Source organism: Pholcus phalangioides, unplaced genomic scaffold, assembly GCF_987345545.1.
Source record: "Pholcus phalangioides strain wild (caught in Gottingen) unplaced genomic scaffold, Ppha-v1.0 ptg000039l_1, whole genome shotgun sequence".
NCBI classification, from domain to species: domain Eukaryota; kingdom Metazoa; phylum Arthropoda; class Arachnida; order Araneae; family Pholcidae; genus Pholcus; species Pholcus phalangioides.
Window position 1 is genome coordinate 24,873,515 of NW_028301625.1, and position 17,673 is coordinate 24,891,187.

The following is a 17,673-nucleotide window of genomic DNA, read 5'->3' on the forward strand; positions in this document are numbered from 1 at the left end:
TTGATAAGTGTCCTACAGAACCACTTTAGTGATCTCTAAATGTTTCGCGGATCCAAGTGATCTGGAAATGTATCCGGGATGCTTAAGTGCTCTGGAACTGTGCCACGCATCACTCAAGTGATCCGTAATTATATGTCACGGATCATTTAAATAATCTGAGAATGTGCCGCGGGTAACTTGAGTAATGTAGAACCGCACTGGGGGCCACTTAAGTGCTCTAAAACTACGTCACATGTCACTCAAAGGATCTCTAAATGTGTCACGGATCACTTAAGTGTTCTGGAACTGTGTCCCAGGTCATTTAAGTGATCTGAAAATGCGCCACGGGCCGCTTAAATGATCTGGAATTGTACCACGGGACACTTAAGCAATCTGTAAATGTGCCTCTTAATTCATTTTTACAAAATTAAGTTTAAGAGGGCAGGCGCATCAGATAACCCCCAGGGCCATATTTGGTCTGCGGGCCAAGGGCCTTTATGCGATTTATCATTATGTGGCTCGCAATGAATTTATTAAAGATAAATATTTTGAGTTCATATAGCCTCCAAATAACATTGGAATTGACAGAAATTGATTATAATAACATATAAAGGTATTTTCTTCCGAAATTTCAATTTAAAAATATATTTTTTGCATTAAAAATTTTTTTTTGATCGTCGGGCGAGCATGAGCCCCCCCCCTATCCCCCCCCCCCTCGTGTACGTCTCTGATCCCACCAATATGCGTTAGGATTCAGAGGGGCAGAGCTGATGACGAAATTTGGCTGACAAGGGGGGAGGGGGGGTCAAAAATGGCTAAAAATTTGCTTACGTAATACTTGAAAAAACGGCCCCTTATCGTAAAAAAAATTACCTTCCAAAATGCTCTATCCACAAAAATTTCAACTATATTTTTATCGCTGTCAAAAATTCCCCCTTCGAGAGAAAATTTGATGACACAAACCGTATTCGAATTAGCCTACACAAATTCCTCCCATATTCTTACAAATTTATTAAAGTTTTTTGCCCTACGAACTTCCGGGATACCCTGTGTTGTTGAATAAAAATTGGGAAAAAAGTATTGATGGGCCGCAGAAAAAAAAAAACGAGCCTCATCGTGTCTTATACTCTCTTAAACATGAAAAAAACATTCAAATGGTTGAATAACAAAATTGGAAAATTTTTCAAAAAGAGGAATTTTTCGAAAATATTTTTTGAAATTAAATATACGTTAAAAAAATTTTTTATCATTATTCAAAACATTTTTTAGAAACTTGAAATGTATGTATGGAGGAGGAGCTTAAATTCAGGTATGAGGAAACTCATAGGCTAGTTAATTTATGTCCTCCGCTGAGAATGGTCAAGTAACTTAAGGTTAACTCCTCCCCCTTTTGTGAATTAATTCCTTTTTTTCCTCCGCTTGAAGGAGCATATAAGGGTATTGACAATAATTCATAAAGGCAAATACGGGACATCCTCTTGAAGTAAATCTGCCAAAATATGCTGACAACAGTACCATCTTAAAGCATGGGCTCACACGGGCACGGCCCGATAGCCTCAAGGGAAGAGAAGCCTTACAAAAATGAGATCTGTTTGAGATTTTCGAGAGTAAGCGAGTAAGCCTTGCCCGGTGGGGCCTCAGAAAAATCACTTGTCCCGGGGGACCACGATTCTCTAGAGCAGCGGTTCTCAACCGGTACTCCGCGGAGACCTTGGGGCTCCTTGTGCACTCTCCAGGGGCTCCGCGGCCGCTCGAGGAAAATAATAAAAAAAAAAGTGAAATTTAAAAATAATTATAAATATTTTTAAATAGTAAAAATGAATCAGTAATTTTGATGAGTAATTAAAAAATTGGTCTACGGGGCTCCGCCATAGATTTTTTTTTTTTACTTAAAAGGGCTCCGCGAGTCAAAAAAAGTTGAGAACTGCTGCTCTAGAGCAACGGTTCTCTACCTTTTTTTGACTCGCGAAGCCCTTTCTGGTATGTAATTTCTATGGCGGAGCCCCGTAGGCCTATTTTTTATTTATTCATCAAAAGAGTTACTGATTTATTTATATTATTTAAAATATGTTTTTTTTTTTCAAATTTACTGGTTTTTTTTATTTTTCTCGAGCTGCCCGGAGCCCCTAGGGCTCCACGGAGCACCGGTTGAGAACCGCTGCTCTAGAGACAGGCGGCCCGGTGACAATCATAAAAAAATGTCAACCAGCAGCAAATTAACTGCAAAGTATAATTTAAATTCGTACCTACTCAGCAAAATCGATCCCGGAAAAAACCTTTCATGAATTAGAATGTATATAGTGAAACCTCGTTACACACACACACAGCGATACTCGGTATAACGATAAATTCTCTTCTACAATGATATATATATATATTTTAAATCTTGTTTGGAATTGCCTATGAGTATAATGTTAAATTCCTCTCGATACAACGATATCCTTTACTATGATAATATCCTCTATAACGATATTGTTTGACGACATTTCCGAACGCTGCAACGGGTTCCTAACTTTTTTCAGCCGCGACCCAAAATCAACAGCAAAATCAGCTTCGCGACCTATGCGAGAGAATGTTTGATTTTCGAAATAGTGAACGGGCCGCCCTACTTGATCCACAAAATGTCCCCGCCCTACTTGATCCACAAATGACGCCGAATCATAGCGATTTATATGTAGGCATTGGCGGAGATACGGGAGGGGGGGGGGGGGACATTGCCCCCCAGCATCTAAAGTGGAGTGGACAGATCTAATGTATATACGTATGTATGAATTGACATCATCATCATCGTGCCCCCCCCCCCCAGCAATAATGACCGTGCCCCCCCCCCAGACTTCCAAGTCTATCCCCGCCTATGCATATAGGTGCCGACGAAACCCCTTATTTCGGACATTGGCAGCTTCAACTGGCCCGGCCAATTCGAGAAGTGGCCATTCGGGCTTCGGCTGTAACAGATACATTCACCCCCTCCCAGACATATTGACTTGCTTTAAAGTCGAACCTTCGGTGAGAAGAGAACAAATTATTTCTACAAATCAATGTATTAGTTATTGAATTTTTATTAATAACAAAAATTAATTGAACACATAATTATTAATGACAATAGTTAATAAACTTTAAATACGAATAACTATTTAATACTAATACTTTAACTGTTATTAAATGCCTCTAAATTTACTTAAATTGCTCACTTTCCGGGATTGAGTTAATCCTTAGTCCGAAAGCGTAAATGAAATTGCCGTGAAGCTAATTACTGTGTAGTACACAAAAATGCTGTGGGGTAATATACTTTACAGTGTTGGACAACTAACTGAATTTTATTCATCAATTATAATTTTGTCGCGAATAACCTCTCTACAACGATATTCCTTCTTGGTCCACATAGTATTGTTACATCGAGGTTTAACTGTATTTCATAAGTAAAATTAATTAATGTTTGTAGTTATTGAAGTTATACAAATTTTCTACCTGCACCATAATCAGTGCCTGTTTCTTGCATGGCAAACGAGGCACGTGCCCAGGGTCTCATAATTGGCTGACTATTGAATTTTGAAGACGGCCCACATGCCTCTCCTCCTGCATCCGCCTTTGCCTCAAAGAAGACTACATATAGCCCCCCCCCCAAAAAAAAATCATATTTGCTCAGGACCTGAACTTGTGAGTTATGATTTTATATACAGTAATTTTGGGGAGAAGTTGGCGTCCTAAATGGCATGATATACAGTGGATTCCGCTTATAACGTTTTTCGATAAACCCTCATGAAAAGCGCTGTAAGTTCGAAAACGCTTTAACAGGAGAAATCTTAATGAGAATTACTTGACTAATGAGAGACTTGAGACCACGAAAATACGTCATACTAAGCGGGAAAACGTTATAAGCGGGATCGACTGTAATTACAGAATGCACTGGAATGTTCAAAATTATCTGTATAAAAATATAAACACATCAAACAAACATTAATGAAAATTCAGACATGATTTGAGACATTGAAATTAATGAAAGAAGAACATAATTCCAGAATTGATATAAAATAATTGAAATTTTATGGGAGAAAAAATTCCAGAATTAATGAAAATGCAAAATTTATGAAATACATAATTTCAAAATTAGTGGAAGCTTTCAATAATTTGCTCCCCTACCTCCGTTTAATTCGGGGGTTCTGGGCTCAAGCCTTGTTGACCACTGGTTTCACTAATTTCGAAAACCAAACATTTTGTTAATTAAAAATATTTGATACAAATTTTAAATTAAAAAATAGACCGATGAGTCACGAATTTGTTAGTCTTGTTGATTTTATATCATGGCTAAAATAAGTTAAGAACCCTTAATTAAAAATCTGTACATGTGTTAATCTCCATTATTATAAATGATGTCCATTGCATGTTGAATCATCTTGATATGCTAATTGGTCAACATTATTCAACAGTAATATAAATATTGATTGTCTTTTTTATTGATTTACATTTCACATCAAGAACATTATTCGACAATACAGGGGCATTTACCAGACAAATTTCAACACAAATTTAAGTGCATTGGTTTACCAAGTATATCTCAACTATTAAAAAAAGCAATTTTTTTTTCCTCTTTTGTGCTATTCAATGCAAAGCGCAGAACAAGGGTGTTAAACCTTTAGGAGAGTGCGGGCCACTTCACTGATTTGAAAGCATGTCACGGGCCACTCAATTAAGTGATCTGGAACTGTGCTGTGGGTCACGTAAGTGCTTTGGAATTGAGCCGCGGTGATCTTTAAATATGCCACAGGTCACTTGAGTGATTCGAAACTGTGGCACGAGTAATTGTGCCTCGGGTTACTTAAGTTTTCGGAAACTTTGACGCGGGTCACTTAAATGATCTGGAATCGTGCCACAGGCCACTTAAGTGATCTGGAACGGTGCCACAGGCCATTCAAGTGATCTGGAATCGTGCCACAGGCCAATCAAGTGATCTGGAATCGTGCCACAAACCACTCAAGTGATCTGTAAATATGCATGAGTCACTTAAGTGATTTGGAACTGTGGTGTGGGTCACATAAGTGATATTTAAATATGCCGTGGATCACTTAAGTGATCTTTAAATATGCCGCGGGCCGCTCAAGGGCTGTGCAACTCTGCCGCAGTGATCTGTGAATATGCCGTGGGTCACTTAAATGATTTGGGAATGCACTGCGGAACATTTGAGTGTTCTCGAACTGAGTTGTGGGTCATTTAAGCGATCTGGAAATGTGCCGCTTAGTTCAGTTTATATTTACAAAATTATGTTTGAGGTCCAAAGCCACATCAGATGACTCCGAGGACCACATTTTGCCCTCGGGCCATGAGTTGAGCATGTGTGGCTTAGAACATGTGTATTTCAACGGAATCAGGTAAATTGTAGGAATTAAAATTCGTTTTAAAACCACGTGAAACACTTGGTAAACCACGTGCAATACATACACAACGCTAAGATTCGGCCACATATAATCAATTCTAAGAATATCAATATTCTGTTATTGCTCTAATTGATCGTATTGATGATATTTCTTGAAAAGACCGGAATTTGATCGTCATTTGCATTTGGCCTTTGTGCTCCGTTTCAAGCTGGGATCCCGTTTGCCATCTTTGATTACGAGACAAGTGCTTGATCCTGGACGTGTTGGTAAAATCTCTGCGCATAAGAGAAGTTTATTTGAGTCAATTAAACATTTAAAAAAATGATTTCATTGAATTAAAATTTCCGAAATCTACTAGTCATGAAATACAGTCCGTCTCAAAAGTTTAAATAATGCACTTTTCTTAAAATGAGTAAAATTAGCATATTCTAATGGATAATACCTGAAGCATTTCTACGTGTGTAGAAAACAATTTCTACGTAAGAACATGTTATAGAATATTTATAATATCGAAAATACAAAAAATGGCTGTTTTAAAAGTTTAGAAAAACTTCCGATTATATGCAAATTTCTAAGATAGCGTCTGTATGGCGTGATCTTGTAAAAGTGGAAAGCTATCGGAAGGATTTTCATTTAACCCCTTTACAATCAGGGACGTAATATTGCGTTCAAACGTCAGTGGAATAAATTAAAACTATCTGACTGTTTCTTCAACTTCTTTTTTTTCCTCAGGGAGAAGGCTTATTGTAAAACCGTATGATACAAAGTTGTGCGTGTTTTTCCCCCTCTGTTCTCTCACCACCATCGTGATAACTCAACGAGATAACAATCAACTGATAACGAACAACCGAGATAACGATGATGGCGGTTCTGCTATGCTTATCCCTTCTTCGCCTTCTTCCCGGCACATTCCCCCTACATACACACACAGATTCAAAATATATATATATATATATATAGAACTAGCCCTTCTATTATACACTGAACATAGAAATGAGTAAGAAAACAAAAGTAAAAAAACTACAGGTGAGGATGAAAAGGCAAGGCCTGTACTATACCCTCTTATACAATCATCTCTGTACTGTGTTCCTCCTCTCACCCTTATTTCTTTTTTTCTCTTTCTTCCTTGTTTTAACGTGGAACGAGGCTACCACATTTATCGCCTGCACGTCTAATACAGATCATTCAAATTTATCACCAGAAGCTTGTACGCCAAGGGATTAAATAAAATTGCCGAAGTCATGGCATATTGTGTTGTCCCAGACGGATAGAATTCCTACTTGCTCAAAGTAGGGGAAGAACTTTTTTCACCAGATAAGCGAGGTGGATAATGGTATGGGCAGCTTTGAATGGTCAAGTTTCCTTAACTTTTGAAATTGGCCATCAAAACTCTGATGCCAGGGAGACCCCCAGAGAACAATTCATTATCGATTAGAGAAGATTTAGGTGGACCAAACTGGACATTTCAACATTATAACGTGCCTATTCAAAGATCAGCTGTCACAAAAAAGCTCTTTAATCGCGAAAATGTATCAATTCTAGATTGGGCAGCGATGAGTCCTGACTTGAATCCTATTACAAATGTATGGAATATACTTAAATAATAAATGTGTGAAATACGATATTCCACTGTTCATGACTTAAAGAGCTCTATCAAGGAAGCATGGTGCAGTTTTTAGGTTGAAATCCTACAGAATTTAATAAGATCCGTGGAAGATCGTGTGTTTGAGGTTATTAGAAGAAATGAAAAGTCTATTACATATTTAAATGCCTATAATTTTTGTAAGTATGAATTTTCTCTAAACTTTCGAGACAGCCATTTTTTGTATTTTCGATATTATAAATATTCTAAATGTTTCGTAGATTTTTTTTTCTACACATATAGAAATGCGTCAGATATTATCCATTAAAATATGCTAATTTTACTCGCCATATTTTTCTTGTTATTTTAGGAAAAGTGCACTACCTAGATTTTTGAGACGGGCAGTAGGCTACGTATTTCAACTTTTATATCACTTGAATACTTGCTCATATGATATCCAGTCAGTTCAGTCAGGGCCTCCCTTACCAGTTGCGGGACCTGGTGCGAAAATAATTGCGGTGCCAGGGACGTCTTAACAGTTTAGTGGGGGCAGGATCACCGTCGAAAAATTCATACATTATTACAGAATAAACATCCATACAAAAAATATATATACGTATAAACACACAATTTAAACGTAAACTAACACGAAAATTAATGAAAGTTTCGAATTGATGAAAAGCCAGAACGGAAGAAAATTTTGAGCTAATGATAAATAAAGACAAAATGCAAGAAATAATTCTAAAACTAATGTGTGAAAATTAGGATCTACTGAAAGAAATAATCTGAAAATTAATGAAAATTTAAAATATTGATTCTAAGAATAAGAAAAATAATTGAAACAACCTAAGAAAATTCAGAGTAAATGAAAGAAATCATTACAAAATTAATGAAAGAAATCATTACAAAATTAATGAAAGAAATCCTTACAAAATTAATGAAAGAAATCATTACAAAATTAATGAAAGAAATCATTACAAAATTAATGAAAGAATTACTTTCAGAAGTAATGAAAATTCAGGATAATTAAATAAAAAAATAATTTGAGAATTGAAAAACCATTCAATAATTTATTTCCCTTGTTTGATTTGGGACTCCGGCTCCCTTTGGCCCACAATGAAAAACAAAAATGCATTTATTCCCCCTGGACGGCGGAGTCCCCCTCACAAGACGAATGAGTTTCCGTAATATAATTTTTTTCCTTAGTTGAAGCTCTGACGTCTTGTTCAACTTGCTGAAAAAAAATTACAAAAATTGATATATACAGGGTGATTATAACTAAAGTTCCTTTACTCTGAGTATACTTATCCGAATACAGCCAAATTTTTAGGATATCTTAATGAGACCATGGGGGAGAGATTTATGAAATTGAAAAAAAAAAAAGAAAATTCAATTTTCGACCACCAGGTGAAAAAGGGGAGCTTTTTTATTGAATTTTCCTTTTTGCCATGGACCATATAGCGTATATACACCAAGTTTCAATAAAATACGTTCTCCAGAACGGGCGCTACATGGGTCGGAATAGTGCCAGTATACTGACGAGTGCTACATTTGTCTGAACAGTGTCAGTATACTGAAACTATTCAGACCTATAGAGCGCTCGTTCTGGTAGACGTATTCCATTGAAATTTGGTATACAGTATAAGCTATGTGGTCCATGGGAAAAAGGAAAATTCTATGAAAAAATGTCACTTTTTCAACTGGTGGTCTAAAATTGAACTATTTTGTTTTATTTCATAAATCTCTCTCCCATGGTCTCTCTAAAAACTTGGCTGTATTCGGATAAGCAGTTTTTGAGAAAAACCACTCAGAGTACGGGAACTTTAATTATATATATATATATATTTTTTTTTTTTCACTTCTTTATTACCGTGAGTGCGGAGCCCGGTGAGACTACACCCGTCGCACACTCACCCCTATTGGTGGCTCTGAGTTCACTAAATGTTCGTCCCGGCGATTCCATAAGCTGATGGATGATGCGATATAATGACATTAGGCCTGTACAGGCTTATTCAAATTGTTTGCCCGTAGGACTAACTCTGTAGCCGTTGACTTTAGAAGTATACTTCCAATTACAAAAAGTTTTCAAATGACATACGGTTTCTTTAAATGACGTGATTTTTTTAAGGGATCGTACACAGTGTCGTCTTAAGGCATGGGCCCAACCTGGCACGGCCCGGGGTCCTCAAGCGAAGAGGGGCCCACAAAAATTAGATCTGGTTGAAATTTTAGAAAATTTGTTTGGTAGATCCTCAGAAAAATCAGTTTGCCCGGGAGCCCATGATACTCTTAAGACGGCCCTGATCGTACACATAAAAATATGATATATAATAATAATGTGTGATCAGAGAGCACGTATTCCCAAGAGATCTTTATGATCTGACCAGGGAATTTGTTAGTGTTAGTAGACGTCCATGCCCGAACCGGGACTCGAACCCAGACCTGTGCAGTCAGAAGCTAAGTCATAAAGACATCAACTTTTTATGCAGTCCCCGTGTGCTAAAAACCCCAATTAAAAAGTTGTTGCCCTGTCCCTCCCGAGGCCAAAAAACCATGTTCCTAATTGCAATATTCACTGAGATATTTGAATTCAGAAAATGGAGAAAAGTTGAGAAAAAAACAGCATAAATGAGGGGGTAAAGCATTTCCCCATTAGTTTATGCTGTTTTTCCCAACTTTTTTCAGAAAGTTATTTCACGATCACAACTATGTTTACCTTTACCACCCTTTAATATTTGCTAGAGTTAATCATTTTTGTCGCACCACGGTCATTTTCTGCACACTAGGGCTAATTAGACCGGGACCTACAATTTATTGCCGATTCCGAACGGCAAGCTTGTTTTTTATACTCATCGAGAGGTTGGTGCGATAACCCCTCGATGGGGGACTCCCTGCGGTAGCAATTTTTTGCTACGGTCAAGTCGCCGTTTTTTTTGTTTTACCCCTGTGTCAGGAAAGTTTCCTGACAAGGACGAACCGGGTATCGAACTCGTGATACCTCTAAACATCCTCTGGCTCTTTAGGCGAGTATCTTATCGACCGGGCTACCGCACTCCTGCTAGAGTTAATATTAAAAGTCTGAAGTGTGTGTTGGCTGTATGAAGATATCGAAGCCTAATGACGAATTTTTTTACCGGAGGAGAGAGAAAGGTTTCGTAAATAAATAAACACACGCGTAAATTGAATTACAGTAATGCTGGACAAAATTTAAAAAAAAAACCATAAAAAGGAGTTTTGCCTAAAATTGCTACTTTTATTTTATAAAAAATTTACTTTAAGAAATGAAAACACAATATGTGTTTAGTTAACACGAGAAATTAATTAACAAGATGAATGTTATTTCAAAAAAAAAACAACATAGTTTTATAAATTGAAATCCTAATATCAAGACCTCATTTTTTATCTGGCATGCTGGAAATCACCAATTCTTTGCGTCGAAAAACCGTGGTTTCTCAATTTTTCAGCATGCCGGATTCTGCGCGGGAATACGGTAAGTATTTTTGTCGGAAAGTAAAATAAACAATGAATCAATCTTACGTGCTTCTAAGAATGGGCGAATGATCTTATCACTTTTTTTCTTTCTCTCCAATAATTCTTGGTTTTTCCTCCAATTCAATAAGAAATCTCGGTAGGTTTCCAAAACCGTTTTTCCATCAAGTTCTTCTACGAGTACAAACAAGATATTATTAATGGAAATTGAATGATACGCAATCTTCTTCGCGTGAAAGGTAGATATTCGGTGTTTTGTGAACACGTATACGTATAGTAGTCTCGATAATTCGAATCTCGAACGGTCGAGGTTCCGTATAAGAGTACATTCACATCTACAGACACTCACCGCGTCGTGTCAAACACGGCAAACATTCTTTAACATAAAAATGTCTGTCTGCGCCTGCACAGCTACGATACGATAGATACGAATACGTTTATTGGTTTTATGTTAAAGAATGTTTGCCGTGTCTGACACGAAGCGGTGAGTGTCTGTAGATGAGAGAATCCGCCCTGGTATATACAGTGGATCCCGCTTATAACGTTTACTAAAAAAAAGTCAAGAAAAAACGTTGTAAGCGGGAAAACGCTTTAAACGAGAAATCTTAATGAGAATTTTTAGAGTTGAGACCATGAAAATTAGTCGTACTAAGCGGGAAAATGTTGTATATACGAGAGAACCTTCTCTTCTCAGAACCTTACTCTTTCTGTTTTTCGCGAGAGAGGAGCGTTTTCAGAAGGAACGTGTTTTGTTTTATTTTTTCTTAAGAATGCCAGTAATTTTAATTTGAAGAGGACTTTTACCAGGAACTGGAGGGGTCTTGATCCCTACGATGGGGTCTTCATTCGGTCCCCCAGGACAGAATTTTTCACAGGCCCATCTATAATAAAAAAAAACAAAAACAAAAAATCATATTTTCATATCAGCTTCCCAGGGCTGGAGCCCTGGCCATCCCTAGTTACAAAGCAGACACGGGTCTCTTCAAAGCTCTAATTAAGGGGACTTTTTTCAACCTTTCAGACATGGCGGGCCAAACTAAAACTTCTCACGAAGCCCGCGGGCCACCAACTCATGTAATTTAGTGAGATCTTTCATAGAAGGCGCATCATTCTATAAGAGGAGCCAATGGGACCACGAGTTATACAGGGAAATAATAGGATACTTTTATTCATTCTAAAATTATTTCTTTTATTAATTATCAATTTTGATTATTTCTGAAATAATTTTTTCACCAATTCTGAAGAAGTTTTTCATTAATTACTGATTAGATTAATTAATTCTGAGATTAATTTTAATCTGAAATCAATTAATAATTAAATAATTAAAATAATTTTGTTCTTTTTTAATTATTTATTTCGATAATTATGAAATTATTTTTTTTCTCAATATATCTTGAAATCATTTCTTTCAGTAATTATGAAATTAGTCTTTTATTGATTGTAAAATAATTTCAATCAGAAATTACGAAATTATTTTTCTTACTCATTTATAAGTTATTTTTCGCACTAATTCTGAAATTATTTGTTTCAAAAATTATTTCTTTCAGTAAAAAAAAATTCTGAATTTTCATCATTTATTATATAATTATTTCTTTCATCAATGCCGAAGTTGTTTCTTTGATCAATTCCGAAAATATTTTACTAATTCTAGATTTAATCGTTTTTCAATGTTTTCAACCATTTTTTGAAAAATTATCGGCGGGCTACGGCATAAAGATCCGAGGGCCAAATGTGGCCTGCGAACCATGCGTCGAAGACTGCTGACCCTAATATTCAATGAATTAAGCCAGTGAATTAATTTAACTAAAAAAGGGAAATTAAGTAAAAAAATGAAATTAAGAGTAAGTATAATACGTTAGGTCCAAAGAAAACAAGTTGGAACAATTCCATTCCATCAGATGAAAATAAGTTCCAACTAGGCGGATGGCCCAGAGTGATAGACTTTGTATCCTCTTAATTTTTACTACACGCTAATACAGTTTATTTACCATAAAATAAATATAGGGAGGTGTCGTCGTTTCTCCCCCCCCCCCCCCTCGAAAGTTATTTTCTATTGTTTTTCGGATAATTCAAGTTTCAGTAATCCGAGATAGTCTCGGTCCCGTTCACCTCAGATTATCGAGACTCGACTGTAATTAATTGTTAGCTTACTTAATTCCAAGCAATTCACAACCACGTTGTCTCGGTATTTCCTTTCTTTGCAGATGCTGTTTCCCTTGAGATTCAAGGTCTTTAAACTTCTCCAACAGGCAGTGGTCTCAATTAGATCTTGTAAGGAACGAATATCATTGTCTTCTGCTGATACGTTTTCAAGCCTGCGTAGATGCCTCAGTTCTGATAGGCTTTTGACTTTGTTTCCCGATATGTTGATCAGTCTCAAATTGTTCTGCAATGAAAAAAAAAAATATCTTCGACAGGCTCCCAAGCCAGAATTTTCCATAAGCCACTTTATGGTAAATTTATAGCGCAAAATAAAAACAGGCAACTACAAGATTCATCACAAGTTAAAGAGTTAGAGCTCTATCAGCCTCCCCCATATCGGAGCCATGGGGGCAGTAAACCAATTTTGTTGATTTTAGCACATAAAAGAACTAAAAACATTCATATTATTTAATCGTTGGTTTACCAGTAGAATATGAATATGTTTATGAAAAAAAAATCAAGATGATACGATTGCCACTTCGGCAATTCAATTTAATTCATTTTTCTTCAAGATTTTTATCCTCTATAACAGTGGTTCTCAAACGTTTGTCACCCGTGGCTCCCTTGCCCAATCCATGGTTCTTCTGCTGCTCCACAGAATAGTTTGGAAGACATTTCCCCCATATAAAAGAACTACTTCGAACATAAATGGGCAGACAAATCAGTATCTCCAGCTCGCCACGACACCCTCAAGAGCTGCGACGCACACTTTGAGAAACACTGAAAGGCCAGTCGTGGTCCAGGCTCTGTCCCTGGTGGGATGTAAGCCATTTACCCGGAAGGGTTGGACCACGCTGGGGAGAGAACTGACAAGAGAGTTTGAGAAACACTGACTTATATGTTAAACATCATTTAGAACAGTGTTTCTCAACCTTCCTGAACCCAAGGACCACATTAAATTTTTTGAAATAATTCGACGGTCCACAAGTTACAGTATGTGGATCTAATTTTTCATTCGAACCTATGTGAATATTATTAATATTAGTTGCAACTGAATAATTTTCATTCAGTGAGAAGTAAATTTCAGGTGCGCCTGAGGACCACTATCCCATAGTTCCCAAAACTTTTTGTTCCGTCGCCCCTTCCCAACTTAAGCCAATCCATAGGATCCTATACTAAACCCAAACCTTCTACCGCCCGCTCCGGACCCTGTCACCCACTTTGGGAAACACTGGTCTATCCCACCTTAACGGACCACTTCTGGCCCGCGGACCATAGGTTGAGAAACGTTGATTTAGAACGAGTGTTAATATATAATACTACTCTGCATTTCAAAAAATAGATGGCGACACCGCATCCTCACTGTTTCTGTTTCCGAAACTATTAATACTGTGTAGTTCTGTGTGGGATAGATCGATATATATATACATTTATATATACAGAAAATCTGATAAAAATTATACTCTGCGGGCCAAGAAAAAATATATGTATCGGGAGGCCGCAGTATAATATTAAACAATAGGTATTTATAAACCAGAGCCACCCTTAGGCCCCGCACCGGGCCCCGCGTTGATAATTTCTTTCGTAAATTCTCAATTTTTGGAATTCCGATTTTCATCAATTATGGAAATATTTCTTTCATATTTATTCTGGTTACCTCTGAATTTTCATCAGGTCTGGAATTGTTTTTATTATTTATTCTGAATTTTCATTGGGGCTGGGATTGTCTCTGTTAATCATTTTTCGCATTTTTAATTCCTGTATATTTTGTTATAATGAATGAATTTTTTTTGGATTTGCCGTTTCCCCTTTCCCACAGAATATGTAAAATCGGAACTAAGGGGCCCCGAAATTATTAAGACGCCTCTGTCCCACTATTATTTTTGCACCGGGCCCCGCGTCTGGTAAGAGCGGTCTTGTCCCAAACAAGTCTTGAAAAAAAAATATCGTTTTAGAGGGGCTTATCGCTATACCGAGACCAGGAATTTGCCGTTTGTGGGAAATTCCAGGATTCCAAGAATCCTGCTGATGTCTTTTACAGGGGACCCAGCTAATCTGTAGGTACTAATTTCGAATTTGTGGGTGGTCGTCTTTAGTTTAATATAAGAAATTTTGATTTTTTTTTCCGAATCACGTACACAATTCTGAGGGTTCTCGGACTCGTGCCACAAGTTACCGTGGGTGCTCGGGCTCCCACAGCATCAACCCCACCCCAGACTGCGACGAAATTGTCTGTCCGTGAAACCAAATGATTGATAATCAAAGAACTTGATAGCTTGGATGATTTTTTTTTTTAAATCTTAATTTATAAGATATTTTTAAACATGCTAATTTTCCGCTATAGAAGTCTGTTTTTCTTTTTTTCGTCATTTACTGAATACTAATTTTCTATTTCCATGTATGCTTTCTTATAAAAACTTATATATTTATCTCCCGCTTGTATAGTACTGCTATTAAATTTTCAATTTATGAACGATCGAACGAATCAGTTCGTAAATGCGATATAGCCTATCTATGAGTTGTAGCCTACTTTAAGAGTGAGTTGGTGTCACAACTTGAAATATTTTGGGCAGAAATTCAGATTTCTGGGGTTTCCAATATGAATTAGTAACATTTTTTTCTCGCATAATAATAATTATTATTTTTAAGAGTTGATGGAATATCTGAAAAGCTAAATGCAAGAGATTTCTTGGATTTTAATTCAAGACTAATAGAAAGTTGACCAAGTTTCATGTAGCATGTAAATATACCAAGTTCAGTTTCTCTAATATTTTCATAATGAATACATATACTAGATAAACCTCAAGCTCAAATATAACTTTATATATTAATTAATAAGGTAGGCTACTATACAATACTTAACTGCATTTTTCTGTAAAATTTATCGAAAATCACTGGATTCTCGCGTTTTAGTAAATGCATAGTATATTATTACCAGGACTTACCGCAATGGCAACGATGGTCGAACTATTGAAAGTAATGGAAGTGTTCTGCGGTAAATTTTGGTATTCTAGCCACAACTCTTTCAGCTGATGTAGGGATTCTAGACCTTCAACAACACTTATCTTATTGCGGGACAAATTTCTATAATAAATAATATTAATTTTAAGAAATCGTAATAATATATCAATTTAAGAATTTTTAAAAATCAAGACGTACTTTTGGAAGCTAGGGAAGATACTTTGCATGGATTAAAAATGAAAATGAAAAAATTAAAGAAATCATCAAGTTTTAATTACTTCTTCAAAATTAATATATTTATTCAGCTTGTAAATTTTAAAAGTAATTTTTAATATAATTAAAATATTCACTTACAAAATAGTTAAATTCTTAAGCTCGTGAAGATTCTCAATAGTCTGTATTGAGTTTTGTTGAAGATACAAGAACATGAGGCTTCCTAATGAATTAAGATTTTCAATTTTCTTAATTCTGTTCTCATATAGGTAAAGTGCATAAAGACTCTTGCAGTGCTCTAAGTTTTCCTGAATGAAAAAAAAAAAAACAACAACATTAGTATCATTAAATGTGAACGAGAAACGATTCGTAACAATTGGCATGAATCAATAAAACTGATTCTTTCAATGACATGACCAGTATTAATTATACGATGAAAGTATAAAACAAAAACCATCTTCATGGAACATCGCTCACGCTTAAATCCAATTTTCGTTGCCATACTTTTCCCAATGACAAGTCAAGCACGTCCATAAATGACTGAAATGATATTTTCTGTCAAAAACTATAATCGTAACCATAACCACTGAAAATTTGATTAATAGTCCCCTCTACTAAAAGTCAAGGCCGATACATAAGCCAAGCGCATCTGCTTTCGTTTTGGCATCTACCGAGTTCGATTCCCGGATGAAAATTCTTGAAGTGAAGTTGAAATTCACACCTCTATATTGAATATGAAGTACATTAAAGAAAACATTTTAAATTATATAAAAATTAGCGCAACATGACAGTACAAGACTTCGCAATTTAATAATATTAGAAAATTTCTATAAAATTCATCTGACTTACAATGGCTTTGATATTTTGTTCTTGAAGATATAAGTGCGTCACTCGATATAGAACATCTTTCTTTTCTTCTACATCTCTACCAGAAATCACGTGTTGCGATGAACATCTTATCAGCAAATCTGTATTTATTTTGACCATTCCTAATATTAAAAAAATGAAATCATATATAGCTTAATTTTTCCAGAAAATAGTATAACACATTCGATTTTTTTAATAATTTGATCAAGACCCTACTTGATCATAGATTGATCAAGGGACTTGAGGAGGTTCTGGGCAAGCATGGAGAAGTTTTCAGCATCATAAGACTATGATCAGAAATATTTGAATAACCAGAGAATAAATGTTGTTGAAATTTGGGGGCCCTTAAATGCGGCAAATGCGAAAATTAGGAAAAGAAATCGAGTTTTGTTAACAATTTCTTCCAAAAATACAAGATAAGGAATAAAATTATGATTTAAGTAGATAATAGATTATTCAGAACCAGTGATAAAAAATGACATCAAGTTGGAACTTTTACTCACCTTTTCTATTTGAGCATCCAATTTTGAATAGTGAAGAGAATCAACGAAAATTCCACTAAAAAGTATGCAAAGCAAAATTTCCCGTCCTATTCGCTCCGTTTGTAGAGATAAAAAAACTATATTTCTCTATAATATTTTTCTGATACATAAATTTGATCATTTCTATGAATGGGAACATATGAACTGAAAACAAAGAATAAAAAAGTAAGCAACTATTTATATTGGCTTCAAGTTATGAACGTACGTCTCGCGTAAACTGTGTTCTTACAACTGAGAAAAAGTGACAAAAAATGTTTTGCGAAGGAAGAAAATGTGTATGAAATTGAGAAAGGTTTTATGTTTACGATTGTCACCATAGTGATACTGCATCGCCCTCTATTCACGACCGTGGGAAATTCAAGTTACGTGCTGTTATGTATACAAAGCTGCGTTCTTCTCATTCATGATCGTGAATATTTTTCAGGATGGGAAGCCAAGTTTTTCGCTCATGAGCCAGGGCCGCAACTAGATGCTTGGTCACCCGGGGCAAGTGCGCATTTTGGCGCCCCCTTGTAATGTTAAAGGT

At 36.0% G+C, this 17,673-nt stretch overlaps 1 protein-coding gene across 1 annotated transcript; it reads right to left on the reverse strand.

The window, feature by feature from the left end:
• Positions 1-4,245: 4,245 nt before the first annotated feature.
• LOC149065746 (protein phosphatase 1 regulatory subunit 42-like) lies at positions 4,246-17,370 on the reverse strand. The gene is made up of 7 exons (XM_089253651.1): positions 17,109-17,370; positions 16,588-16,727; positions 15,880-16,046; positions 15,510-15,648; positions 12,574-12,808; positions 10,471-10,596; positions 4,246-5,626 (listed from the first exon to the last, which is right to left on the reverse strand). Exons 2-7 carry the CDS (start codon positions 16,723-16,725, stop codon positions 5,526-5,528), a joined length of 906 nt encoding a protein of 301 aa, XP_089109777.1. The 5' UTR covers positions 16,726-16,727; positions 17,109-17,370; the 3' UTR covers positions 4,246-5,525.
• Between the last annotated feature and the right edge of the window lie 303 nt (positions 17,371-17,673).